At 66.2% G+C, this 27,232-nt stretch overlaps 1 protein-coding gene across 1 annotated transcript in view; it reads right to left on the reverse strand.

Annotated features, from left to right (window-relative positions):
• Positions 1-472: 472 nt before the first annotated feature.
• The window catches only part of RTN4R (reticulon 4 receptor), a 37,066-nt gene continuing 10,306 nt past the window's right edge, over positions 473-27,232 (reverse strand). Inside the window, exon 2 of the mRNA XM_068161890.1 lies at positions 473-2,966. Coding sequence (XP_068017991.1) covers positions 1,537-2,966 — 1,430 coding nt within the window. The 3' untranslated portion in view covers positions 473-1,536. The remainder of the gene's footprint in view (positions 2,967-27,232) is intronic.

Below are 27,232 nucleotides of genomic sequence, written 5' to 3' on the forward strand. Positions count from 1 at the left end.
CCCCAGCTCCTCATCGGATTCCTTCTCCTCCAGCTGCACTGCAGAGCCCACGGCTCCGGGGGGCTGGGCTCACACTTCCCACTGCTCTGAGCGTCCTGAGACATGAGTCACACACTCATGGAACGGCTTGGAGGGGACCTTGAGGATCCTCCAGTCCCATCCCCCTGCCAGGGGCAGGGACACCTCCCGCCGGCCCGGGCTGCTCAGGGCCTCATCCAGCCTGGTCCTGAGCAGCTGCTGGGAGGGGGCAGCCCCAGCCCCCGCGGGCAGCCTGTGCCAGGCTCTCCCCCATCGGGGGCTGTGCCTCCTCCTCACCCTTCAGTGCCTCCCCGAGCCTGGGGCGTGAGGAGGGCAGCAGCCTCCCAGAGGCCACCTCCGACCCATCCCAGCCAGGGGAATTCAGCTCCGCTCGGGGGGGAGGCGGGGGGGGGGGGGGGGGGAGGGGGAGACCAAAAAAAAGGTAAAAATGATTAAAAAAAAAAAAAAAGACCTCTTTTATTGTCTCCTTTGTGTTTGCTTTGCCTAGTTGTACACCAGCAAAATAGAAAGCATCTCTGCGGGCTCCGCCGAGGGCCGGGGGCAGCATTCTTCAACAAATGCTGCCGGTAAACACTGCGCCGGGGGGCGGGGGGAGGGGGCAGGGGGCTGGGGGACTGCCAGAGGCAGGCCCGGGGGTGGGGGGAGCAGGGCAGGGCAGGGCAGGGCAGGGCAGGGCAGGGCCGGGGGGGGAGGTTAGAACAGCATCAAATTCACCACCCCTGCGCAGGGCAACCTGCAGCGGTGCTGGGGGGAGCTCGGGGAGAGGCTTTGGGCCACCCCTTGCAGAGCCTTCTGCTGCCTGCCAGGGCAAACCCACCGCCCCCCAACTCCCCTCCCCGCCGCCCCCTCCCCTCCCCGCCGCCCCCTCCCACCCCCTGCCGCAGCCGAAGCTGCTCCCCGGGGGCCAAGGGCAGTCCTGGGGACCGAAGGGATCCAAACTCACAGGGCACAGGGCAAAGAAATTCTGTACAGCTCCGGGGGGAGGGGAGGGGAGGGGAGGGGAGAGGCTGGGGGAGGGGGGAGGGGAAATGTTGCCTCTTGTTTTTGTTGTTCTTTTATTTGTTGTCTGAGTTTTGTTGGCTTTGTGGTTTGCTCTCTCTGTTTTGTTCTGGGGTTTGCTCTTTCTTTGTGTTCAGTTCTTTGTTTTGGGTTCAGTTCTTTGTGTTTTTAGTTCTTTGTTTTTAGTTCTTTTTAGGGTTTTTTTTTGTGGTCTTTCTGGGTTTGTTTCTCTGTCTGCTGGGGGGGGGTTGGGGGTATTTTCGTTGCTGTTTTATATCTCTCTCTCTCTCTCCCAAGGCATCCAGTTATGGTCTGTGTGTGGCTAAAAGCTCCCCAGGGCCGGGCCGGGCCGGGGGCATCTCTGCTTTATCCTTTAGCAACGTTTAGGGAGGTCAGCAAAAAGTCCCTGTGTGAAAAAATGTCCTCAACCCCAGGAAGCCTCCAACACCCCCCCAGCCCCCCACCCCCCACCCCCCAAAGCGACCCCCAGAGTCGATTTCAGCAGCACAAGAGCAAGCTCCACAGCAAGGGGGGGATCAGAAGGCCGAGGCTGAGCTGTAGCCGGGGGCTGTGCCCCGGCTGGGTGAGGCGGCACTGCGCCTTGGATCTGTTCTTTTTGGAGCAGCCCTGCCGCTTCCTGGTGGGCACCGTGGAGGGCTCCATGGGCTCGGGGAACTCCGGCCTCAGCTTGGTCAGGGGGGGCTCCACCATGCTGGGGAAGGTCCCGAAGGGGGAGTCGTTGATCTGCTTGTTGCTGCCGTTCTTGGAAGGGTCTGCCTCCAGCTGCTTGGGCTTGGACATGTTCTCCTTGTCCTTCACGGGGTTGTAGGAGGAGGGCCGGTGGCTGTGGGAGGAGGGCCCCGACTTGCCTTTGGCTTCGTAGATGAAGGACTTGTCCATCTCCGGCTGGCAGCACTTGGGGGAGCCGTCGCGGGCGCCCAGAGGCGGCACGCCGGTGGCCAGCTTGCCGGACCTGGTCTTGGTGCTGAAGACGCTGGTGCGGATCTGGTTGAGGGAGTCGGCGCAGCCCTCCAGGTCGGAGCTCTGCAGCTTCTTCAGGTCCCTGCCCGCCAGGCGGGGCGGGAGGTGGCACTCCAGCTCCGAGGAGGAGCCCTTGAACTGCTTGAACCAGTTCCAGAGGGAGCGAGCCTGGCAGTCGCAGACCCACTGGTTGCCGTTGAGGCGCAGGTACTGCAGGGAGACCAGGGGGGCCATGGTGTCCCCCGCCAGCACGGTCAGGTTGTTGTTGAAGAGGTACAAGGTCATCACCTTGCCCAGGTCGTGGAAGGCGCGGGGGTGCACCAGGCTGACCCTGTTCTGGTGCAGCAGCAGGCGGTCGAGGTTGACCAGCCCGCGGAAGACGTTCTCCGAGAGGCTCCTGATCTTGTTGCCGTGCAGGAACAGGTAGGTGAGGTTGGCCAGGTCGAGGAAGGTGTCGTCCAGCAGCACCTGGAGGTTGTTGTCCTGCAGGTAGAGGTACTGCAAGGAGAAGAGCCCCCGGAAGAGCCCCGTGGAGAGCTCCAGCAGCCCGCAGCGGTCCAGGTGCAGGGTGTGGAGGTGCACCAGCCCCCGGAAGGTGACGGGGTTGATGGCCCTCAGGTTGGTGTTGTCGCTGAGGTCCAGCTCCTCCAGCTTGCTGAGCCCGTAGAAGGCGCCGGGCTCGATGAGGCTGATGTTGTTGGAGTGCAGCCAGAGGATGCTCATGTTGCGGCAGGAGCTGAAGCTGGTGGCGCGCACCAGGGGGATCCGGTTGCTGTGCAGGAAGATGCGCTGGCTCTGCACGGGGATCTCGGCGGGGATGGCTGTCAGGCCCTGCTGCTGGCAGCTGATGGTGATCTTCGGCTCGCTGTAGCATACGCAGGCCCCGGGGCAAGACTCCACTTCCGGCTGGATGTTCAAGCAAAGCACCAAAATCAGCAGTTGGCTTCCTGCGGGGGGACAGGAGACAGCCCGGGGGTCAGAGAGCTCCCGCGGCGCCTCGGGGAGGAGCCTCAGCACCTCCCTCCCTCCCTCCCTCCCTCCGCTGCGGGCTCCGCCAGCAGCAAGCAGCAGACACCTGGGCAGGAGGAGAAGGAGAGCACAGCAACCCAACTGCTCCACCACCCACCCCACAGCTGCACCACGGAATGCAGCTGGCGGGGAGAGAGCTCCAAGCCCCCCCAGCCCTGCAGGGGCACCACCAGCCCATGGCCCTCAGCACAGCTCCACAGCTGCTGAAACCCCTCCAGGCATGGGGACTGCAGCCCTGCCCTGGGCAGCCTCTGCCAAGCTCTGAGAAGCCTTCCAGGGCACAAAGAGTTCCTGAGCTCCAGCCTCAGCCTCCCCTGCTGCAGCTTGCAGCCATTGCCCCTGGGCCTGGCCCTTGGCACCCAGGAGCAGAGGCTGCCCCCTCCTCACTGCAACCTCCCTGCAGGCAGCTGGAGGGAGCAAGGAGCTCTCCCTCAGCCTCCTCTCCTGCAGCCTCAACACCCCCAGCTCCCTCAGCCCCTCCTCGGGGGCCAGGGGCTCCAGGACTGTGCTTGGGGGACCTTTGCCTCTGCCACAGGCACTCTCAGCACAGCTCAGGAACCATGGCTGGTGCCTGCTGGTGCCCCTGGCAGGGGCTCTGCTTGGCAGCTCTGTGCCCCATTCCCACAGAGCCACCAGCTCCTTGCTTCTTGGGAACATTGGACTCTCCAGAACGCTTTGTCCAGCCTGGAGAAGACTGAGAGGAGACCTTCTCAGCTCTGATCAACATCGAATGGGTGGGGGGCAAGAGACTGGGGCCAGATGCTGGGCAGTGGTGCCCAGGGAGAGAACAAAGAGCACAAACTGAAACCCAGGAGGTTCCATTTAGACAGGAGGAGAAAGTTGTTTGGTGTGAGGCTGCTGGAGCCTGGAGCAGGCTGCCCAGAGAGGTTGTGGAGTCTCCTGGTGTGGAGAGCTTCCAACCCCCCCTGGGCATTGTGCTGCTGGGCAGGCTGCTGTGGGTGCCCTGCTGGAGCAGAGGGGTTGGAGTGGGTGAGCTCCAGGCTGCTGTGGGTGCCCTGCTGGAGCAGGGGTTGGAGTGGGTGAGCTCCAGGGGTCCCTTCCAGCCTCTGCCAGCCTGTGAAGCCAAGCAGAGGTCCCCAGAGTGCACTCAAGGTGTCAGAGATGGAGCTCCTGTGACTTTCCCACGAACACTTCCAGGCTTTCCCTGCAAGAAACAACTCCGAGGGGTTCCCAGAGTAGCTCAGAGGGCAGCTCTGCCTGGAGAAGTCCTGAGGCCAGGAGCATCCTTCCCTTCGCTTGGGCAAACCTCCACGGGAGGCAGAGGAGAAAGCAGCCCCCAGGGCTGCCTGATTTGGGCTTTCCCCAAGCAGGTCTTGTGTGTCCCAAGAGTGCAGGCAGCACCCAGGGGCTGAAGAGCCCCCGGGAGGAGCAGGTTTCTTCCATGCCGATGCCCTCCCCAGGCTGCCCAGGAGTCAGAGGCAGGCCCCAGGCCCCCGGCAGGGAGCAGCCTGCGAGCCCTGAGCTGAGCCTCGGCGCACTCCAAGGAATTCCCCGCGGGCAGCTGCCGAGGCTGCGGCGCCCAGGAGAGGCAGGAGGCTCCTCTGCTCCCCGGAGCGGGTGGGAGAGGAGCGAACAGCTCAGGCTGCAGAGCTCAGGGCAGCCTGCTCGGGGCAGCTGCGGAGCATCCCCGGCAGGCAGCGCGGGGAGCAGCGGCGCTGCGGCACATCCCGGCTGCCTCCTCCTGTGTTGACACCTCACATCCCATTGTGTGGAGCGCAGGGGCCGACACCCCCTCCGGAGGCATCTCACACCTCCAGGAGGGGCCCCCGGGGAAATGAAAGCGATGCTGACAACTCCCTGGGCCGGCAGCGCTTCCCTCCAGCTGATAATGAGAAGCTGCAGCCAGGGAAACGACTTCCGCGGAGCCTCTGCCCCGAGGCAGGCGATGGGGGCCGGGGTGGCACCGACCTGCGGCATCCCCCAGCTCCAGCGGAGCAGGGCTGGGACTGCAGAGCCCACGGCAGCGCTGCCCCCTGCCTCGGCCACCCCCACAGGGGCTGCAGCCCAGGCTGGGGACCCCAACCACAGCCCCGGGGCTCCCCACAGCCTCAGAACTGGTGTGTGGGAAGGCAGAGAGTCACTCCCGGGGAGAGGGAGCGGCAGGACAGCGCTCCCGGCACGGCCCCAGCCAGGGGAGGGGAAGAGCAGCAGGGGGCAGGGCACAGGGGGCAGGGGGACAGCCTGGCACAGCACAAGCCACACACAGGGCAGGGGGAGAGCCTGGCACTGCACAAGCCACACACAGGGGGGCAGGGGGACAGCCTGGCACTGCACAAGCCACACACAGGGGGACAGCCTGGCACTGCACAGGCCTGCCCTGTGCCACCCCCTCAGCCATGCTCCTGCACACAGGAGTCCCTCAACCCTCCTGGTAGCCTCTGGGGGACCCCAGCTGGAGCTGGGGGTTCTGGGGCTGGCGGCAAGCAGCAATCTTTGGGCTCCTGCAGCTCACAGCCTCTGATGCCAGGGGCCCTGGGACCGCATCCAGAGCCATTAGCCTCTGGGGCTGCGGTGCTTGGCATTCCTCTGGCACACAGCCCCAGCCTGGCCTCTGCCAGCCAGGGCTGCAGCAGCAGACATGCCATTTGCAGTCAGAGCTGAAAGGTCATCTCTGCACTGCATCCAGGCAGGGGCAGAGGCAAGGCAAGAGCCATTCCCTCGCTCGGAGGGGTTCATCTTTTCCAGCTAAATCATCCTCCCTTGGTGTGACTGGGGACTCAATACTGCAGGGATGTCTTTGAGGGGAGGAGGTGAAAGGGAGTTAAATCATCAGCAGCTCTTGGACTCCATCCCCACAAGCCCCCAGAGGCTTTGGGCTGCTGCCTCCTCAGCAGAGCTCAGGGCTGAGCTCCTCACAGGAGCTGAGTGCAGCACAAACCTTGCCCAGGGCAGCTCCATCCAGCCCTGGGGCAGCAGCCAGGGCAGGCCCAGCCGGCCCCAGGCATCAGCCAGGGCAGCTCCTGGTGCTCCCCACCCCTGCCAGGGGCTCTCCAGGGCTCCCAGCACCTTGGCAGCAGCTCTGCTCCCACCCAGCACCACATGGCTGTGCCTCTGGCGGCTGCCAGGGTGCCCCTCAGCAGCAGCAGGGAGAGGAGGGGAAGGTGAGAGCTCCCAGCAGATCTCGGTGCAGCTTCCCCAGCCAGAGGAGTTCCAGCTGCTGAACTCAAAGGCTTGCTGGGAGCCACGGAGGTGTGGAGGAGCCTGCAAGGAGAGGTCAGCAGGCACGGGGGGGCTGTGTGACAGCAGTGCTAGAGGCAGGTCCTGCACCCAGCCACGGGAGAGAGCCCTCAGGGTGAGCCCAGGGCTGCAGGGGGTCAGGCCAGGAGCCCCTTGGGCTGGGCTGGCCCCGGGGGCAGGAGCAGCTGTGGCTGGCAATGGCCCTGGGCAAAGAGTGACCCAGGGCCTGCCTGAGGCAGCAACTCTGTCTCCTTGGAGCCTTCCCTCCACTCTCCCAGGAGTTCTCCAGGCCCTAGGTGATGAATCTTGCTGCAGACAGCTTTGCTGTGCCCCTCCAGCTGCTGCTGCTGCTCTTCACTGCAGGGCTGGGAGGCAGCCATGGGAAGCTGCCTGAGGTGCAGCTGCAGCAGGGGCTCAGAGAGCCACAGAATGATTGAGGCTGCAGAAGGCTTTCAGGTCGTGGAGGCCAAACATTAACCCAGTGCTGGCAGCACCCAAGCATGGCCCCAGTGCCACAGCTGCCCAGGCCCTCCAGGGGGGGTCACAGAGCTGCCAGGGCTGGAGGGGACCCCAAGGCTCAGCCAGCCCCAAGCCCCTGCCATGGGCAGGGACACCTCACACCACAGCAGGTTGCTCACAGCCACCTCCAGCCTGGCTGCAAACACCTCCAGGCAGGAGGCTTCCACCACCTCCCTGAGCAGCCTGTGCCAGGCTCTCACCACCCTCCTGGGGAACAACTTCTTCCTCACAGCCAATCTCAACCTCCCCACTTCTAGTTCTGCTCCATCCCCCCCCAGTCCTGTCCCTCCCTGACACCCTCAGCAGTCCCTCCCCAGCCCCCTGCAGCCCCCTGCCAGTCTGTGCTGTGAAGCCCCAGCAGCCCCCAGCTCTGGGCCATGTTTCTGCAGACACCCCTGGGCAAAGCACTGCCTCCAGAGGCAGCCAGCTCTGCTTCCCTGAGCTGAGGCTCCCCCCCAGGAGCCCACAGCCCCTCAGGAGTGCTTCCAAGCCTCCTTGCTGGGAGCAGGGAGCTGCCTGCACTGCCTGCGCTGCCTGCAGGCCCAGCCCTGTGCTGCTGACTCACGGCAGGGGGAGGCAGAGCTGCAGATGGTTTCCACACCTGCTCCCCCCACAGCCATCTGGGCCTGCAGCCCCCCCTGGCAGCTGCAAACTGCACCCCCACGGCCTGCCCAGCCCTGGCGCTGCCCCCTGGCAGCAGGCAGCTCCTCTGCTTGCTCCTCCTCCCCCCGGACACTCAGCTCAGGCTCTGCTGGCAGCAGCTGCTGTGTGCAGGTGGAGGAGGCAAAGAGCCTGGCAGGGAGAAGGAGCTGCAGGAATTTCCCCATCCCCTTGGGGCTGGCTGCCTGCACAGGCACACAGCAGCCTGGCAGCTTGGGAGCTGCTCCCCAGGGGCCAGGCTGTGCTCAGCAGCTCCACCAGCAGCAGGATGGGGAGAGGGAAAGGTTTCAGTGGCAGCTGCAGGCAACAGGCAGGTCTGAGGCACTGGGACAGCTGGAGAGCAAAGCAGGAGAGCAGATGGGTGGCTGAGGATCTCCTTCCTCTAACCCTGGCTGAGCTGACTGCTGCAGCCAGAGCAGTGTGGAGGGAGAGGATCCTGCCCTCTGCTCTGCTGAGACCTCAGTGCAGGGCTGGGGCCAGCTGTGGGACCCCAGCACAAGAGAGACCTGGAGCTGCTGGAGAGGCTCCAGAGGTGACCAGGGGCTGGAGAACCTCTGCCATGGGCACAGGCTGGGAGAGCTGGGGCTGGGCTGGGGAGGAGAGAAGGCTGCAGGGAGAGCCCAGAGCTGCACTGCAACATCTGCAGGGGAGCTGCAGGCTGGGCAGGGACTGCTCAGGAGGGGCTGTGGGCAGAGCACAAGGAGCAAGGGTTGGGAACTGGAGCAGGGCAGGCTCAGGGTGGACAGCAGGAGGAAGTTGTGCACAGGGAGGCTGGGGAGACACTGGGACAGGCTGCCCAGGGCTGGGCTTGAGGCTCCATGCCTGGAGACATCCAAGCTCAGCCTGGCTGTGTCCCTGTGCAGCCTGCTGCGGCTGGAGCTGTCCCTGCTGCCTGCAGGGGGTGGGCAGGATGCCCCTGGGGGCTCCCTCCCAGCCCAAGGCACTCTCTGGAGCTGCTCATCACTCTCTCTGTGCTCTCCAGACCATTCATGGCCAGTGGAGTGCTGCAGGGGGCTGAGAGCAGAGCCCTGCAAAGCCACTGCTGCCAGCAGCTTCCTCAGCAGTGATCCTCCCAACAGCAATCCCAGCTGCAGAGCTTTCAGCTGCCTGTCCCTGGATCCCAGGCAGCCCTGGGCAGGGACACCTCACACCACAGCAGGCTGCTCACAGCCACCTCCAGCCTGGCTGCAAACACCTCCAGGCAGGAGGCTTCCACCACCTCCCTGGGCAGCCTGTGCCAGGCTCTCACCACCCTCCTAGGGAACAACTTCTTCCTCAGCCCCAAACCCTTCCCCTGGGCCTGGCTCAGACCCCCTCAGCAGAAGTCTCTCTGCAGCCTTCCTGCAGGATCCCTTCAGGTCCTGGCAGCAGCTCTGAGTCCCCCTGGAGCCTTCCCCTCTCCCAGCCCCAGCTCCCTCAGCCTGAGCCCACAGGAGATGTTCCACTGCCTGCAGCAGCTCTGTGCCTCTGGGCTGGGCTCTCTCAGGCAGTTCCCTGAGCTCCTGCTGGGGCTGAGGGGCCCAGAGCTGGGCACAGTACTGCAGCTGTGGCCCCAGCAGGGCAGAGCAGCTCCTTGCCCCCTGGCTGGAGCCAGCCCGTGTCCCTCCTGCAGACAAAGCTTTCTGAGTCCTCAAAGCCCCTTTACTGCCAACCTCTTTCAGCTCAGTTTCAGCTCAGAGGTCACCTTGGGTGTTTCCCACTGCCAGAGGCAGGCTCTGACATTTGCTGCTCCCAAACCCAGCAGCTATTTCTCGCTGCTCTCTGACGTGGCCAAGCCCTGGTGGAGGTGACGCAGCCTCAGCCCTGCTCTGCCTGCTGCTGCCCAGAGGCTCTCAGCAGGGCCCTGCTAATCCTGGGCTGGGAAGGGCCCTCAGGGCTTCCTTGTGACGAGCAGGGGGTGGGGGCTGAGGCTGAGCCTGCTCCTAATCCCTGCCTGAACGGGAACCAAAAGAGCTCCATGCCCTGTCCATCCTCCCTGGCACTCTGCCCAGCCCCCCCAGCCCCCATGCCCGGGGAGCAGCAAGGGGAGCAGCAAGGGGCTGGGTCAGGGGCAGCTCCTGCAGTGCCAAACCTCCCCAAGAGCTGCCAGTGCCTGGAGTGCAGCTGCCACAGAGCCCTCAGCTCAGCTGCCTGGGAAGCTCAGCAGCCAGGGCCAGCACTCATGGCTCCAGCTGCTGCTGCGCCTCCCTGGGGGCTTCCTTGGCCAGCTGAACACGAAGGAGCTCGCAGGGATGCCCCCTGGAGTCCTGCTGCCCAGCAGGAAAGGGCCTGGGGGTGCTGGCTGGGATCAGCTGAACAGGAGCCAGCAGGTGCCCAAGGAGGCCACCAGCACCTGGCCTGGATCAGCAGTGGGGAGGCCAGCAGCAGGGCAGGGATGGGGCCCTGAGAGGACACAGCTCAGACCCTGGGGTCAGGCTTGGGCCTCTCACACCGAGGGCTGGAGCTGGCCCAGAGAAGGGCAACAGAGCTGGGGCAGAGTCTGGAGAGCAGGGCTGGGAGCAGCAGCTGAGGGAGCTGGGGGGGTTCAGCCTGGAGGAGGCTGAGGGAGACCGCACTGCTCCCTGCAGGTCTCTGGGAGGTTGGGCTTGGGCTCTGCTCCTGAGTAGCAAATGAGAGGAAATGGCCTGGAATTGTGCCAGGGGAGGTTCAGGTTGGACAGCAGCAACAATCCCTTCCCCAGGAGAGCTGTCAAGGCCTGGCCCAGGCTGCCCAGGGCAGTGCTGGAGCCCCCAGCCCTGGAGGGGCTTCAGAGCTGTGTCGATGTGGTGCTGAGGGACAGGGTCCAGCAGCGACCTCGGCAGCGTTGGGCTCTAAGGTCTCTTCCAGCCTAAAGCATCCCAGGGCCCTGCAACCACCCCGGGCCCGGGGCAAGGAGCTGCAGCCTGCTGCGCCGCTGGAGGATGCTGGACAGCTCCCGGGCATGGCCTGGACAGCTCCGGGCACCGCCGGGACAGCTCCGGGGCACCGCCGGGACAGCTCCCGGGCATGGCCTGGACAGCTCCGGGGCACCGCCGGGACAGCTCCGGGGCACCGCCGGGACAGCTCCCCCCGGGCACCGCCGGGACAGGGCAGCTCCCCCGGGGCACCGCCGGGACGGGGCAGCTCCCCCCGGGCACCGCCGGGACGGGGCAGCTCCCCCTGGGCACCGCCGGGACAGCTCCGGGCACCGCCGGGACGGGGCAGAGCCCCCCCGGGCACCGCCGGGACGGGGCAGAGCCCCCCCGGGCACCGCCTGGGCTGCAGCCCCGAGAGCTGCTGCCGGGAGCTGACCTGAGCTGGGTGATAGATGGAGAGGAGAGGAGGAGGTGTGCCGGGGGAGGCCATCAGGACCATCGTTAGACCCAGGCTCATTAGGCACTCTCTCGTTAACGATCTGGATGAGGCTGGGAGGGGAGAGCAGGTTAATGGAACCTGCCCCTGCTGAGCTGAGGAAGCTCTCAGCACCGGTGGGGACAGAGGTGTGACAGGGAGGGCTGGGGGCAGAGCCTGCCTGGCAGACACAGCCAGGGAAGCAGAGCCAGGGAGCTTCTCCTGCCCTCTGCCCTGCTCAGACCTCACCTGCAGCACTGCAGCCAGCCCTGGGCTCCCCAGCTCAGGAGGGACAGGGAGCTGCTGCAGAGAGTCCAACAGAGGCTCCCAGGATGAGTGAGGGACTGCAGCACTGCCCTGGGAGGAGAGGCTGAGAGCCCTGGGGCTGCTTAGTCTGCAGAGGAGAAGCCTGAGAGGGGATCTAAGGAATGCTTCTGAATCTCTGAGGGCTGGGGGGCAGGAGGGAGGGGACAGGCTCTGCTCAGCTGCACCCTGCCATAGGCCAAGGGGCAAGGGATGGAAACTGCAGCCCAGGAGGTTGCAGCTCAGCAGGAGGAGGAACTTCTGCCCTGGGAGGCTGCCAGAGCCCTGGAGCAGGCTGCCCAGAGAGGTTGTGGAGTCTCCTGCTCTGGAGCCTCTCCAGCCCCATCTGGCTGTGTTCTGTGTGCCCTGTGCTGGAGTCTCTGCTCCTCTATGCCAGGGGGTTGGCCTGGATGACCTCTGAAGGTCCCTTCCCACCCCTAGCACTCTGTGAGCTGTGATTCCTGGGGACCAGCCAGGCCCTGAGGAGGAGGAGGAGGATGTAGGAGCATCCCAGCACAAGGAGAGGCCTTCAGAGACCCTGTGGGCCTTGCCCCTGCCCTCCTCTGCTCCTCAGTGCAAGGCCCCAAGCTCCAGGCTGTGCTTGGGCAGCTCAGCAGCCTCAGGAGGGCTGCTGGGAAGCTCCAGAGGAAGGGAGGGGGAGGCAGCTGAACTCTGCAGCTCATCACCACAGCCAAGTGGGTTCAAGAGGAGGCTGAGGACTCTGAAGGGCTGCAGCAGCAGCCAAGCCTGCAGAGGGGAAGGTGTGGAGCCTGCCTCTGCCCTGACTAACAGAACGAAGGAGGCAGAGGAGGAGGCAGGAGGTGAGCCTGAGGCAGGGCAGAGAGCAGAAGGGAGCAGCTCCTGCCTTGGGCAGGACACAGCTGGGCAGCTCCCAAGCAAGAGATGCTCCTCTGAGGAGGGGGAAGGCTCTCTGCCTGCCTCTGCTGTCCTCCCCTTTCCCTCAGGACCCTCACACTGCTGCCTGCCTCTGGGCAGAGCACCACCCCCTGCCCTCAGCAAGGGTGCAGCACCTTGGGGGGGCCTCTGGAAGCCCAGAGCCTGCCTGGGCTCCTAACTCCCTCTCCTCTGGCAGGAGCATGAGCAGGCTTCACCCCCAGGCTGCCAGGGGCTGCAGAGTGACCCAGGCTGGGAGAGACCTCCAAGTGCATCAGCTCCAACTGATCACCCAACCCTCACTGATCAGCCAGCCCCTGGCACCAAGGCTGCTCCTAAACACCTCCAGGGGTGCTGACCCCAGCCCCCCGGGCAGCACTTCCCAGTCTCTCTTGCTGGGAAGAGCTTCCCCAAGGTGAATTTGGGGTTCCCTCCATGCTGAGCTGAACCCCAGAGGTGTCCCAGCCCCACAGCTGCAGGGCACCAGTGGAGGTGACAGAGACCACAGCTCCCTAGGGTCCACAGGGTGCTAGGGGGTGGAAGGGACCCCCAGAGATGATCCAGGCCAAGCCCCTGGCAGGGCAGGAGCAGAGACTCCAGCACAGGGCACACAGCACACAGCCAGGAGGGGCTGGAGAGGCTCCAGAGCAGGAGCATCACAGTGTCACAGCATCACCAAGGCTGGAAGAGACCTCAAGGATCACCAAGTCCAAGCTGTCACCACAGACCTCATGACTAAACCATGGCACCAAGTGCCACATCCAGTCCCCTCTGGAGCAGCTCCACACCAGCAGGCTCCACAACCTCTCTGGCAGCCTGCTCCAGGCTCCAGCAGCCTCACACCAAACTCCTCCTGCTCACAAGGAGCCTCCTGGCTGCCACTCTGTGCCCTCTGCCCCTTGCCCTGTCCCTGGGCACCACTGAGCAGAGCCTGGCCCCAGCCTCTTGCCCCCCACAGCTCCTTTAGCTCCTGCTGAGCATTGCTCAGCTCCCCTCTGGGGCTGCTCTGCTGCAGGCTCTCAGCCCCAGGGCTCTCAGCCTTGGTGCTCCCAGAGCTGCTCCAGGCCCTCAGCAGCCTCCTGGCTCTCCCCTGGGCCCTCTCCATCAGGTCCAGGTCTCTGTTCTGCTGGGGGCCCTGCAGCTGGACCCAGCCCTGCAGGTGAGAGCCTCCTGAGCTGCTGCCTGGCTCTGCTGAGCTCTGGGCAGCCTTGGAGCAGAGGCAGGAGCTCAGCACCGCGTGTGGGCGAACCCCCAACGTGTTCCTCTGTTCCTGACACCTTCACAGCATCTCTGCTGAGCATCACACCTCTGAGAGAGACAACTGAGAGCGAGAGGCAGGTGTCCAGGTCTGTCCTGGCTCTGTCTTCTCACCTACAGCCCACTGTGGAGCAGCCCTGCCCAGGAGCCAGCTGGCAGGTCCCTGCCAGGCCCTGCTAGCAAGCAGCAGCAGAGCAGGAACCATCCCTCAGAGAGCAAACTTCTCCCCACAGCTCCCTGCCTGCTGCCTCCTCACAGCCCTCTGCCTTCTGTTCCTCTGTGTTGCTGTCTGGAAGGACTGAAAAAAGAAGCTGAGGAGAGGCCAAGAATAGCAAGGAAGCAAAGGCTCAGTTTGGAAACTGAGCACAGTGTGGAGCTGAGCTTTCTGCTCTGCCCTGCCCCCCTCCCCTCCCCACTGCTGCCCTCCCAAAGCCAGAGCAAGGCCCAGCCCTGCCCCAGCACCCTGCAGGATCCCAGAGCCTTGCAGCCTCCTCTCTGCTTCCTGCCTGGGTGAGGCCTGGGAGCTGTCAGAGCAGGGCCTGGTTTCCATAGCAAACCCAGATGGAGAGGCTCAGCCCTGCTCCCACCACAGCTGAAGGCAGAGAAGCAACTTGCTCCCCCAGCACAGGGAGATGTCCACAGGGGCCTGGGCAGGCTGCAGAGCTGAGCCCAGGGCAGGCTGCAGAGCTGAGCCCAGGGCAGGCTGCAGAGCTGAGCCCAGGGCAGGCTGCAGAGCTGAGCCCAGGGCAGGCTGCAGAGCTGAGCCCAGGGCAGGCTGCAGAGCTGAGCCCAGGGCAGGCTGCAGAGCTGAGCCCAGGGCAGGCTGCAGAGCTGAGCCCAGGGCAGGCTGCAGAGCTGAGCCCAGGGCAGGCTGCAGAGCTGAGCCCAGGGCAGCCTCCAGAGCTGAGCCCAGGGCAGCCTCCAGAGCTGAGCCCAGGGCAGCCTCCAGAGCTCAGCCCAGGGCAGCCTCCAGAGCTGAGCCCAGGGCAGCCTCCAGAGCTGAGCCCAGGGCAGCCTCCAGAGCTCAGCCCAGGGCAGCCTCCAGAGCTGAGCCCAGGGCAGCCTCCAGAGCTGAGCCCAGGGCAGGCTGCAGAGCTCAGCCCAGGGCAGCCTCATGAGGCTCAGCCAGCCCAAGGGCAAGGTCCTGCAGCTGGGGCAGGGCAGTCCCAGCACTGAGCCAGGCTGGGCAGGGACTGGCTGAGAGCAGCCCTGGGGGAAAGGCCCTGGGGGTGCTGGGGGAGGAGAAGCTCAGCAGGAGCCAGCAGGGAGCACTGGCAGAGCCTGGGCTGCAGCAGCAGGGAGCACTGGCAGAGCCTGGGCTGCAGCAGGGAGCACTGGCAGAGCCTGGGCTGCAGCAGCAGGGAGCACTGGCAGAGCCTGGGCTGCAGCAGCAGGGAGCACTGGCAGAGCCTGGGCTGCAGCAGCAGGGAGCACTGGCAGAGCCTGGGCTGCAGCAGGGAGCACTGGCAGGGCCTGGGCTGCAGCAGGGAGCACTGGCAGGGCCTGGGCTGCAGCAGCAGGGAGCACTGGCAGAGCCTGGGCTGCAGCAGCAGGGAGCACTGGCAGGGCCTGGGCTGCAGCAGCAGGGAGCACTGGCAGGGCCTGGGCTGCAGCAGCAGGGAGCACTGGCAGAGCCTGGGCTGCAGCAGCAGGGAGCACTGGCAGAGCCTGGGCTGCAGCAGCAGGGAGCACTGGCAGAGCCTGGGCTGCAGCAGCAGGGAGCACTGGCAGAGCCTGGGCTGCAGCAGCAGGGAGCACTGGCAGAGCCTGGGCTGCAGCAGGGAGCACTGGCAGAGCCTGGGCTGCAGCAGCAGGGAGCACTGGCAGAGCCTGGGCTGCAGCAGCAGGGAGCACTGGCAGGGCCTGGGCTGCAGCAGCAGGGAGCACTGGCAGAGCCTGGGCTGCAGCAGCAGCCAGCAGGGAGCACTGGCAGAGCCTGGGCTGCAGCAGCAGGGAGCACTGGCAGAGCCTGGGCTGCAGCAGCAGCCAGCAGGGAGCACTGGCAGAGCCTGGGCTGCAGCAGCAGGGAGCACTGGCAGGGCCTGGGCTGCAGCAGCAGCCAGCAGGGCAGGGAGGGTTACAGAGAGCAAGAGGAATGATTCCTCTCCTCCTTCAGCACCTCCTGCACCTGCCAGAAATGGTCCTCAGCAGCTGTGAGGTGCTGGCAGCCCCTGCCCCAGCCCCTGCCCCTGCCCCAGCCCCCTGCCCCTCCAGTGCCCCAGCAGGGCTCAGCACCACCTGAGCTCCCAGCTGCCTTTTGCCTCTGCCCCAGGACCTTCCCTTGCCCCTGGGGGGGTGAGGGGAGCCTGTCCTGCAAGCCCCCTGCCCATGGCTGGCAGCAGGTCCCCAGGCCCTGCACAGGAAGGCACTTGCAGAGTCACTTCCAAGCGGAGCCAGAGGAGGAGGAGGCTCTTTGAGGCACTACTGAGGTGCCAGCTCTTTGCTGTGGAGCTGCACTGGGAGCCCATGGGGAGTGACTGCGTTAATTAGAGAGCAAATGACCCCCAGCCCACCACAGGGCCCCCCCAGCCTGGGCAGCCCTTTGCTCACTGCACTGAGGAGCTCCAGACTGCATCCCAGGCCAGGCCAGGAGGGCACAGGCTCAGCATGCACAGGATCACAGCAGGGAAGGGCTGGAGGGGAGCTCCAGAGAGCAGCCAGCACCAGGGCAGGGCACCCAGGGCAGGGCACCCAGGGGCACAGCCAGGGGGGGCTGGGAAGGCTCCAGAGCAGACTCCACAACCTCTCTGGGCAGCCTGCTCCAGGCTCCAGCAGCCTCACACCAAACAACTTTCTCCTCATGCTCAGGAGGAGCCTCCTGGGTCCCAGCTCATCCCTGTGGTTCCTTGTGCTGGGCACCACCAGCCAGAGCCTGGCACCCCCCTCCTGACCCCCACCCCTCACTGATCAGATCCCTCTCAGCCTCCTCCTCTTCAGGCTCAGCAGCCCCAGGGCTCTCAGCCTTTCTCCTCAGCAGAGCTGTTCCAGGCCCTTCCTCATCCTCACATCCTCCTCTGGACTCTCCCCAGCAGGTCTCTGTCCCTCTGGGGCTGGGGGCCCGGAGCTGGGGGCAGTGCTGCAGGGGTGGTCTGAGCAGGGCAGAGCAGAGGGGCAGCAGACCCTCCCCAGCCCTGCTGGGCACTCTGCTCCTGCTGCAGCCCAGGCTGCCAGCAGCACTGGGGAGGGGGTTTGCCCCCCACTGAAGCCAGCAGGAGCTGGCACCCCTGGCACCTCACCCCTTGGGGCCTGTTTGCTGCCCAGCCTGTGCCAGCCCCTGGCAGCTCAGCAGTGCCAGGGGCAGCTTCCACTCCGCTGCCTTCCCCAGGCAAGAGCCCAGCAGCCTCTGCATCCTTCATGGACAGCCTGAGGAAGCTCATCTGGAGAACCCTCCAGTCCTCAGAGCCTCATTTCCTGCTGCATAAATAATCCAGCAGCAGCAGAGAAACAAAGAGAGAGAAGAGAAGCAGCCCCCCAGGAAGGCCTGAGGAGGATTCCAGCTCCCAGCACACCCTGAGGATCCTTGGCAGAGGCTTCCCACCACAGCCCCCAGCTGTGCTGCTCCAGCTCTCACCTCTCCTGCTGCGGGCAAGGGGAGAGGAGCTGAGAGCTGCAGGCAGGGGGCTGGGGCTGGGGGCTGGCCCCTGCAGGCGTCAGCACAGCTTCTGATGAGCACAGCCTGAGCCCTGCCTGCACCCAGCCTGCCTGCACCCTGCACCCAGCCTGCCTGCACCCAGCCTGCCTGCCCCCAGCCCCCAGCCTGCCTGCACCCAGCCTGCCTGCACCCAGCCTGCCTGCACCCTGCACCCAGCACCCAGCCTGCCTGCACCCAGCCTGCCTGCACCCAGCCTGCCTGCACCCTGCACCCAGCACCCAGCCTGCCTGCACCCTGCACCCAGCACCCATCCTGCCTGCACCCAGCCTGCACCCAGCCTGCACCCAGCCTGCCTGCACCCAGCACCCAGCCTGCCTGCCCCCAGCACCCAGCCTGCCTGCACCCAGCACCCAGCCTGCACCCAGCCTGCCTGCCCCCAGCCCCCAGCCTGCCTGCACCCAGCCCCCAGCACCCAGCCCCCAGCCTGCCTGCACCCAGCCTGCCTGCACCCAGCACCCAGCCTGCCTGCACCCAGCCTCCCTGCACCCAGCCTGCCTGCACCCAGCCCCCAGCCTGCCTGCACCCAGCCTGCCTGCACCCAGCACCCAGCCTGCACCCTGCACCCAGCCTGCCTGCACCCTGCACCCAGCCTGCCTGCACCCAGCCTGCCTGCACCCAGCACCCAGCCTGCCTGCACCCAGCCTCCCTGCACCCAGCCTGCCTGCACCCAGCCTGCCTGCACCCAGCCCCCAGCCTGCCTGCACCCAGCCTGCCTGCACCCTGCACCCAGCCTGCACCCTGCACCCAGCCTGCCTGCACCCAGCCCCCAGCCTGCCTGCACCCAGCCTGCCTGCACCCTGCACCCAGCCTGCCTGCACCCAGCACCCAGCCTGCACCCTGCACCCAGCCTGCCTGCACCCAGCCTGCCTGCACCCAGCACCCAGCCTGCCTGCACCCATCCTGCCTGCACCCAGCACCCAGCCCCCAGCCTGCCTGCACCCAGCACCCAGCCTGCCTGCACCCAGCCCCCAGCCTGCCTGCACCCATCCTGCCTGCACCCAGCACCCAGCCTGCCTGCACCCAGCCCCCAGCCTGCCTGCACCCAGCCTGCCAGCCTGCCTGCACCCCCTGCAGCCCACCAGCATCACCAGGAGTCCTCCAGCCCCCGAGAGGAAGTCCCCAGCAGTCTGCCCCCCAGCCCCGAGCCCAGGGCTGCCAGCTCAGCCCCAGCGCTGCCCTCCCTGCCTCTGGCAGCCCCGGGGCTGGCACAGCCGCGGGAGGTCCCCCCAGGAGTGCTTCGCGGGTGCCCCACTGCCGCACCCCCCCCAGCTGGGGGGGCCGAGGCTGGCAGGGGCACCTGCAGCCCCGCTTTGGGCAGAGGGGGGCTCCTCGAGGCTGGGTTTGCAGCTGCAAGCCCCCAGCCCGGCCCCGGGGCCAGCCTGGCACAGCAGCTCCGGGCAGGCTGCCCCCTGCCCCAGCGCCACCTCTGGCCTGCGCGCTGCGGGGCCCAGAGGGATTTGCACCGCGGTGCAGCAAAGCTGCGAGGCAGCAGCTGGCAGCTGGGCTCCGATCTGCTGGGCACCGCTGGCACCGCTGGGCAGCACCGGGCACCGCCGGGCACCGCTGGCACCGCCGGCACCGCCACCTGCAGGGGCTGATTTCAGCCCTGCCCTGCTCCGCAGAGCCAGCAGCAGGCAGGGAGGGAGAAGCGGAGCTGCAGGACCTCATCGGAAGCCTTTCCTCAGCACAAACATTTGCCCTGCTCTCGGCTGGGACCCCCAGGCACACGCTGAGAGCAAACAGGAGCCCCCCGCCCCCTGCCCGCCCCCTGCCCCGCTGCCATCCGAGCTGCGCCTGGAGCCTGGGTCCCGGCAGGGAGGCAGCGAATGGGAGCTGCCCCCGGAGGACGAGGAGGACAGGCAGAAGAGGGCAGAGCCTGGGGGCTGGGCTGCCCCTTGGCTTCCCCACGGCACAGGGGGCTGCAGGTGGGAGCCTGCCCCACGCACAGCCCCCACGGGCAGGGACGAGGGGCAGGCAGGCAGGGAGAGAGGTGCCAGAGCCCCCCCAGCGCTGCTGCCCAGGCTCCGGCGGCACGAAGGGGGTGGGGAGGTGACAGCCCCAGCCGTGGGCAGCCCCACAGCCCTCTCCTGCCCCCACAGTGTCCCGGGGGGGTCCCCAAGCCTGCAGCAAACGGAGCTGCTCCCTCCCCATGCCTCAGAGGACCACTCCCGGAGCTGCTTCTGTCCCCAGGCTGTGGCCCTCTGAGGCAGGGGAAGGAGCAGCTCCGCGGGCTCCAGCCTGGGAGAGCTGCAACGTGGAGCAAGGGAGCAGACAAAGGCCCCGAGCGAAGCTGGCCATGAATAATGCATGGGGGAGGGAGGTGCCGGGTCCCGGGGGAGCCAGCCCGGGGATCCGCGGAGCTGGAGGAGTTTGCAGGGCTTCAATTATGCAGATTGACAAATGTCTCCAGGCTGGGAGAGGCTGTGAGCCCTGCCCGAAGAGCAGGAGGTGGCAAGAACCGGCCCCTGGGCCAGCTGCCAGCCACAGCTGGCAAGGGTGAGCCTGGCCCGGGCCCCTCCACAGCCACCACTGCTCCTGAGAGCCTCTCCTCAGCCTCCCAGCTGCAGCAGGCACAGAGCCTCAGAGCTGCTCCTCAGCCTCCCAGCTGCAGCAGGGCCCCCGGGGCTGCTCCTCAGCCCCCCAGCTGCAGCAGAGCCCCCGGGGCTGCTCCTCAGCCCCCCAGCTGCAGCAGGGCCCCCGGGGCTGCTCCTCAGCCCCCCAGCTGCAGCAGGGCCCTCGGGGCTGCTCCTCAGCCCCCCAGCTGCAGCAGGGCCCCCGGGGCTGCTCCTCAGCCTCCCAGCTGCAGCAGGGCCCCCAGGGCTGCTCCTCAGCCTCCCAGCTGCAGCAGGCACAGAGCCCCCGGGGCTGCTCCTCAGCCTCCCAGCTGCAGCAGGGCCCCCAGGGCTGCTCCTCAGCCTCCCAGCTGCAGCAGGGCCCCCAGGGCTGCTCCTCAGCCTCCCAGCTGCAGCAGAGCCCCCAGGGCTGCTCCTCAGCCTCCCAGCTGCAGCAGGGCCCCCGGGGCTGCTCCTCAGCCTCCCAGCTGCAGCAGGCACAGAGCCTCAGGGCTGCTCCTCAGCCTCCCAGCTGCAGCAGGCACAGAGCCTCAGGGCTGCTCCTCAGCCTCCCAGCTGCAGCAGGGCCCCCGGGGCTGCTCCTCAGCCTCCCAGCTGCAGCAGGCACAGAGCCTCAGAGCTGCTCCTCAGCCTCCCAGCTGCAGCAGGGCCCCCGGGGCTGCTCCTCAGCCTCCCAGCTGCAGCAGGGCCCCCAGGGCTGCTCCTCAGCCTCCCAGCTGCAGCAGGGCCCCCAGGGCTGCTCCTCAGCCTCCCAGCTGCAGCAGGGCCCCCGGGGCTGCTCCTCAGCCTCCCAGCTGCAGCAGGGCCCCCGGGGCTGCTCCTCAGCCCCCCAGCTGCAGCAGGCACAGAGCCTCAGAGCTGCTCCTCAGCCTCCCAGCTGCAGCAGGCACAGAGCCTCAGGGCTGCTCCTCAGCCTCCCAGCTGCAGCAGGCACAGAGCCCCCGGGGCTGCTCCTCAGCCTCCCAGCTGCAGCAGGCACAGAGCCTCAGAGCTGCTCCTCAGCCTCCCCTCAGGACCCCTCCTCATGCAGCAGACTCAGACCCTTGAGGACATCACCTCCTCCATCCCAGCCTCATGCCCCTGCCAGCAGCCCCTTGGCTGCCAGGATGAGCCAGCCCAGGAGCAGGCAGGAGCAGGCAGGAGCAGGCAGGAGCAGGCACCTCAGGGCTGCTGCCCCCTCAGGGCCCACCAGGAGCCACCTGCCCTGCCCACCAGCCAGCATCAGCCACCTCCAGCAGGCACAGAGACCTCTCCCACTGCTCAGCTCAGCTGTGAGCAAGGCCCAGGGCTGTGTGGGAGCCTGGGACACTGCCTGCTGCATGGCTCAGGGCCTGCTGCTTGGTTCTTTGTGGCTGGTTCGTGGCCCCAGCCCAGCCCCCAAAGGACGCAGCAGCCTTGTGCTGAGGGCTGCTCCCCTCTGCCAGGCAGGTGCCAGGGGCACAGTGGGGCCTTTGCCCCTGGAAGTGGGGTTTGGCAGGGCCCAGGCAGGAGGAGGCCCTGCTCCTTCCTGCCTCAGCGCTGGAGAGAGGCAGCAGGATGCTCTCATCAATCATTGATGAGGCTTCTGCAGCTCACTTAGGAACCTGATTTATATTTCCTCTCAATTTGCTGCCTGGGAATTGTTTGCAAACAGCCACGTGGCTGAGCAGGCTGGGGCACAGCACAGCCTCTGCAGGCTCCACTCCACAGCAGCACACAGCCACAGAGCCACCCAGCCCGCAAGAGACCTCAGGGACCATCCCCTCCAGCCTGGGACCTAACCCCCAGCACCTCCTGACAGCCAAACCCTGGCTCCAAGGGCCACAACCAGGCCTGTCCTGAGCACCTCCAGGGCTGGGGACTCCACCACCTCCCTGGGCAGCACATCCCCAGGGCAAATTCCTCTCTCTGAAGAACTTTCTCCTCCCCTCCAGCCTGAACCTCCCCTGGCACAGACTGAGACTGTGTCCTCCTGTTCTGGTGCTGGCTGCCTGGGAGAAGAGCCCAACCCCCCCCCGGCTACAACCTCCCTGCAGGGAGTTGTGGAGGGCAATGAGGTCTCCCCTGAGCCTCCTCTCCTCCAGGCTAAGCAACCCCAGCTCCCTCAGCCTCTCCTCCCAGGGCTGTGCCCCAGACCCCTCCCCAGCTCTGTTGCCCTTCTCTGGACACCTTCCAGCAGCTCAACCTGAGGAGCCCAGAGCTGGACACAGGACTCAAGGCACTAACCAGTGCTGGGCACAGGGCAGGATGAGCTCCCTGCTCCTGCTGGCCACACTGCTCCTGACCCAGGCCAGGATGCCCTTGGCCTTCTTGGCCCCCTGGGCACACTGCTGGCTCCTGTTCAGCTGCTGCCCACCAGCACCCCCAGGTCCCTCTCTGCCTGGCTGCTCTCAGCCACTCTGCCCCCAGCCTGCAGCTGCCTGGGGTTGCTGTGGCCACAGTGCAGCACCCAGCTCCTGGATGTGTTCAGCCTCCTGCCCTTGGCCTCTGCAGTCCCCTCCTGCCCTCCAGCAGCTCAGCTCCTGCCCCCAGTGCAGGCTGCTCAAACATCCCTGCAGAGGCCTTTGTCTGCCTGGGGGTTGCTGGGTTGGGCTCTTGGGACCTTGATCTCCTTCTCCTGGGTTATAAACTCAGTGCTGCTGGAGCAAAGCCAATCACTGACCAAACCCAGCCCCCACCTGCAGGAGCAGCAGTGGCCTTGGGCAGGGCTGCAGTCCCCATGCCCGGAGGGGGCTCAGCAGCTGTGAGCTGTGCTGAGGGCCATGGGTTGGTGGTGCCCCTGCAGGGCTGGGGGGGCTTGGGGCTCTCTCCCACCAGAGCTATTCAGTGAGCAGTCAGCAGCTGCCAGCCTGCAGCACAGGAGAGGATGCTGGGTGCCCCCAAGCAGAGCCATGGGGCTGTGAAGGTTGGGTCCCTTGGGCCCCTCCTGCAGTGGGGATTCACTGTGCCCAGGGTGCTGCTCTCAGCAGGCTCTGCTCAGCCCCCCCCGGGCACCCAATCCCTCTGCTGGCACAGGGCCAGCAGTGCCAAAGGCTCTGCAGGGACCCTTCCCCATCCCACCCCTGGCCTATGCCCCTGGGCTGCCCTGCCCCCCAGCCTCACCTCTGCCACAGCATCTGCCGGGGGCAGAGCCCCCAGGAGCAGCTGGAGGACGCCAGAGGCTCACTGCACACCTCCTGAGCCTCCTCCCTCTCCCTGGCAGGAGAGCTTTGCCCATTCAGAACAAATTGATTCCTCCTCACCCCCCAGAAGGGATCTGGGCTTCTAAAGCCTGAGCAAAGCTGCTGGGAGGCTGCTGGGCACACCAGCAGCTGCTTCCAAGCCAAGCACTGGAAAATGAGCCTCATTCCCCCAGCCCCAGGGAGCTGGGAAGGCTCTTCCGAGGCACTGAGCTGCTTGAGCAGCCAAAGCCCCAGCAAATCCCACCTGCAGGCTCCAGGGGATGTGGCCATGGCAGAGCTCCTTGGCTGGCTCCAGAGGAGATCCTCAGTGCAGCAGCACAGAGCTCACTGCTCAGGGAGGGTCTCTGTGCCGTGCCCAGGAGCCAGCAAAGGGCTCAAGAATGCCACAGGAAGCCTGGGCTGTGGGGAGTGGGGCCAGAGAGGTTCTGCTGCCCCTCTGCTCTGCCCTGCTGGAATCTTGTGCCCAGCTCTGGGCTCCTCAGCTCAGGAAGGACCTCAGGGAACTGCCTGGGAGAGCCCAGCCCAGAGGCACAGAGCTGCTGCAGGCAGTGGAACATCTCCTGTGGGGCCAGGCTGAGGCAGCTGGGGCTGGGAGCTGGGAGCAGAGCAGCCTGAGGGCTGCCCTCAGTGCTGGGGATAAAGCTGTGCAGGGCTGGAGCCAGGCTCTGCTCAGGGCTGGCCAAGCACAGCACCAGGGGCACTGGGGGCAGCTGGAGCAGAGGAGGAGCCACAGGAGCAGGAGGGAAACCTTTGTCCCTGGGAGGCTGCTGGAGCCTGGAGCAGGCTGCCCAGAGAGGTTGTGGAGTCTGCTCTGGAGCCTTCCCAGCCCCCCCTGGCTGTGCCCCTGGGTGCCCTGCCCTGAGTGCCCTCTGCAGCTCCCTTCCAGCCCCTCAGGCTCTGTGGCTCCTGAGCAAAGCCTCCCTTGGCCTCTGGCCCTGCTGCTGCTCAGCACTTCCAGGACTAACCTTAGGAAACAAACTTCTTCGGGGGGGGGGAAGGAGGAGAAGCCTCCCCAGAGGAGCTGAGGAGCTGCTGAGCAGCTAATTAAGGCAAGAGGCAGAAAGGCAGCAGTGGAGCAGCAGGAGGAGCTGAGCTGGGAGGCAGAGGCAGCTCTGCAACATGAAAGGAAGGAAAACTAATTGAAATTTTAAAAGCAGCTTTTTTTTCCTCCTCTCTTTTTGATTCCCTTCCCCTCCCCCCTCCCCCCCCAGCTGCTTTCTGCTTCCCCTGATCCCTCTGCACAGAGCAGCCCTCTGCAAAGCCAGGCTGAGAGCAGAGCTCTGCCTGCCTGGATCCCCTCCACAGCCTCCCCAGCTCCTCCCCAGCCAGGCAAGGACTGCGTGGAGCAAGGCACACCCCAGGGCCTTCCTCCCCCTCCCTGTGCTTCTGGGCCAGGCAAGGGAAGGAGCCAAGGGGGGAGCAGAAGCTTCAGGCCACGCAGGGAGGTTGGGGCAAGGAGAGCAAAGCTGACTCCAAGGCAGCAGCCCTGCCCAGCCAGGGCACCAGGGAGCTGTGAGGGGGGGAAAGGACCTCCAGGGTCACCCACAGGCAGCCTGGCTGGGAGCAGCAGTGCTGTGTGCAGCAGGAGCAGGGAGGGGACTGCCCCCAGGGACAGCTTCTGCTTCCCACCCCCCAGCCTGGCTCCTGCTCCCCCCCAGCAGCTCCCCCCCAGCCCAGCCCCAGCCAGCCCCGTGGGGGCATTGGAGCAGTCAGCAATCATTGCCCTAACAACCAGGGGCCACCAGGCCCCCCGGCCTTTGGAGTCAGCACCAGCAGCACCCAGTGTGCTCCAGGGGCACTCAGCAGGCTCCAGAGGAGGATCCTCAGCCCCGAGGGGCTCAGCTTGGGGCTGCTGCCTCTCCCGGGGGCATTAAAGAGGGCAGGGGGTGGGGAGGGCCAAGTGGCCACAGCTGGGCTGGGAGGAGGCTCCAGCAGAGCCCAGGAGCTGTGGGGCTGAGGGCAGGTGGGGGCAGGGGGTGGGGAAGGGGCAGGTCTGGAGGGGAAGGAGAGGGGGGGCTGCCAGGAGGGGGTTTAAAGCCCTTCCTGTGCCACAGAGCTCTCCCAGGGCACAGCTGCAGCCCAGGGCTGGCTCTGCCTCCAGGCACAAGGCACAGCCCCAGGGTGGCTTCCCCAGGGAGAGCTTTGCAGCACTGCCACTGTGCCTGGAGGGGAGAGCTGTGCCCTGCACAGCAGCAGAGCAAGCTCCAGCCAGCAGCAGCCCTGCAGCTGCTCAGGACAGGCCTGGATGTGGCCCTTGGAGCCATGGGTTGGCTGCCAGGAGGTGCTGGGGGTTAGGTCACAGGTTGGGCTGGGTGAGCCCTGAGGTCTCCTCCAGCCTGGCTGATTCTGAGAGGCTGGGCAGGTGAAATCCCATCCCATCCTGTCCCATCCTATCCCATCCTATCCCATCCTATCCTACCCTATCCTATCCCATCCCATCCTGTCCTGATTCTGAGATGCTCTCTGGGCTGCACTCTGTGGCTGCCACCCCCCCTGGGGGGCAGGTCTGGGGGGATCTGAGCCCACCCTGGCTCTGACCTCTCACTGCTGCCCCAGGTCTGCCTCCACTCAGCCTCCTGCACAGCAGCTTTGTGCCCTGCAGGGCAGGAGCCCGGGGCCCAGCCTGGCAGGCAGCAGCCAGGAGAGCAGCAGCAGAGGAAGGAAACCTCGCTGGGCTCCGGCTGGCTGTCAGGGGAAGGCAGTGACCCTGCAGCCCCCTCCCCGGCCTGGCCAGCAGGCGGCGCTCTGCAGCCCCACAGCCACCGGGGGGGGCCCGGACCGGCCCCAGGCCAGCGGCAGAGGCAATCTCGGGGGTCTGGCTGGGGGGGGGAGGTGAACTCAGAGCTCAGCAGGCCCCCAGCCGGCTGCAGCACATCTCCTGCTCCTCACAATGCAATCCAGCTGCTTAATTATTGATCAGCTGCCATGCAAATAGGGATGAGAGCGGGGGGGGGGGGGGGGGTGTGGGGAGCTCATTGTTCCTGCAGGATAAATATTTAAGATGCTCCAGAGCAGCATCAATTATTGAAGAGCAGCTCCTGGCACTGCTGAGGCTTCCTGAGAGCAGCTCCCAGCTGCAGTGCCAGCTGCTGGGGTGGGCAGAGCCAGCTGCCCCCAGGGGGCTGCAGGGGAGGCAGAGGAGGAAGGAGGCCAGAGGGAGCCTGAGCCCCAGCAGCAGCTCTGCAGCCCCCCTGCTCCTGAATCTGTGAGGGCTGGGGGGCAGGAGGGAGGGGACAGGCTCTGCTCAGCTGCACCCTGCCATAGGCCAAGGGGCAAGGGATGGAGACTGCAGCCCAGGAGCTTGCAGCTCAGCAGGAGGAGGAACTTCTGCCCTGGGAGGCTGCCAGAGCCCTGGAGCAGGCTGCCCAGAGAGGTTGTGGAGTCTCCTGCTCTGGAGCCTCTCCAGCCCCACCTGGATGTGTTCTGTGTGCCCTGTGCTGGAGTCTCTGCTCCTCTATGCCAGGGGGCTTGGCCTGGATGACCTCTGGAGGTCCCTTCCCACTCTTCACATCCTGTGAGCCCAGGACCCCATGGTCCCTCCTGGCCCCCAGGGCTCATTGCTGCCCCGTGCAGACCTTGCTGCCCCCCAGCACTCCCAGCTCCTTCTCCCTGGGGCTGATCCCCTCCCAGGCTGTGCTGCTGCAGTTGTTTCTTCCTGCCCAGCTGCAGGGCTCTGCTCTCATCCTTGCTGAGCCTCTTTTGGCTCCTCTCTGCCAGCCCTCAGCCTGTGCAGGTCTCCCTGAGTGGCCTCACAGCCTCCCAAGGACAGCACCTTCCCCCCCCTGCTGCCAGTGCTCAGTGCCTTCACCCCCAGGCTGCAGCCACAGATTCCTCTTCTCCATCCTCAGCAGCCCCCAGGTGTGCCCAGGCCAAGCCCTCAGAGGCTCCCAGTCAATCCAAAGTCCTCAGGAAATGCCCTGGCAAGGGCCTGGGAGAAGGTTTTGTCCTCAGAGCCCAGCTGGCAGCCCAGAGCCTTGGGATTAGTTGCAAGCCCAGCAAAGAGGAGGGAAGCCAAAAATAAACACAGCAAAGGCAGAGCACTTCCCAGCACAGAGCCAGGGCCAGGGACCCCTGGGGATCACCCAGCCCAAGCCCCCTGCCCCAGCAGCACCCACAGCAGCCTGCCAGGAGCACAGTGCCCAGGGGGGGTTGGGAGCTCTGCAGAGGAGGAGGCTCCACAGCCCCCCCGGGCAGCCTGCTCCAGGGCTCTGTCACAGAAGTGCTGAAGGTGGAAGAGACCTTTCTGATCCCCAAGGCCAAGCAGTCCCAGCCCCAGCCCTGCTCTCAGCCACTGCCCCACGGCCCTCAGCACCACATCCATGCAGCTCTGGAGCAGCTCCATGGCTGGAAGCTCCCCCAGCTCCCTGGGCAGCCTGGGACAGAGCCTGAGAGCCTTGCTGGGAAGAGATTCCACCCCACACCCAACCTGCCCCTGCCCCTCAGGCTGCTCTGCTCCAGCTCCCAGCCCCAGCTGCCTCAGCCTGGCCCCACAGGAGATGTTCCACTGCCTGCAGCAGCTCTGTGCCTCTGGGCCTCAGCACCCCCAAGGCTCTTTCTGCAGGGCTGCTCTCAGCCCCCTCTGCACCCAGCCAGGATTTGTGCCTGGGCCTGGCCTGAGCCAGCTGCAGGCCCTTGCCCTGTGGCCTGCTGACCCTCCT

This window comes from Melanerpes formicivorus, unplaced genomic scaffold, assembly GCF_026170545.1.
Source record: "Melanerpes formicivorus ecotype bairdi unplaced genomic scaffold, bMelFor1.0.p_v2 SCAF_60, whole genome shotgun sequence".
NCBI lineage: Eukaryota > Metazoa > Chordata > Aves > Piciformes > Picidae > Melanerpes > Melanerpes formicivorus.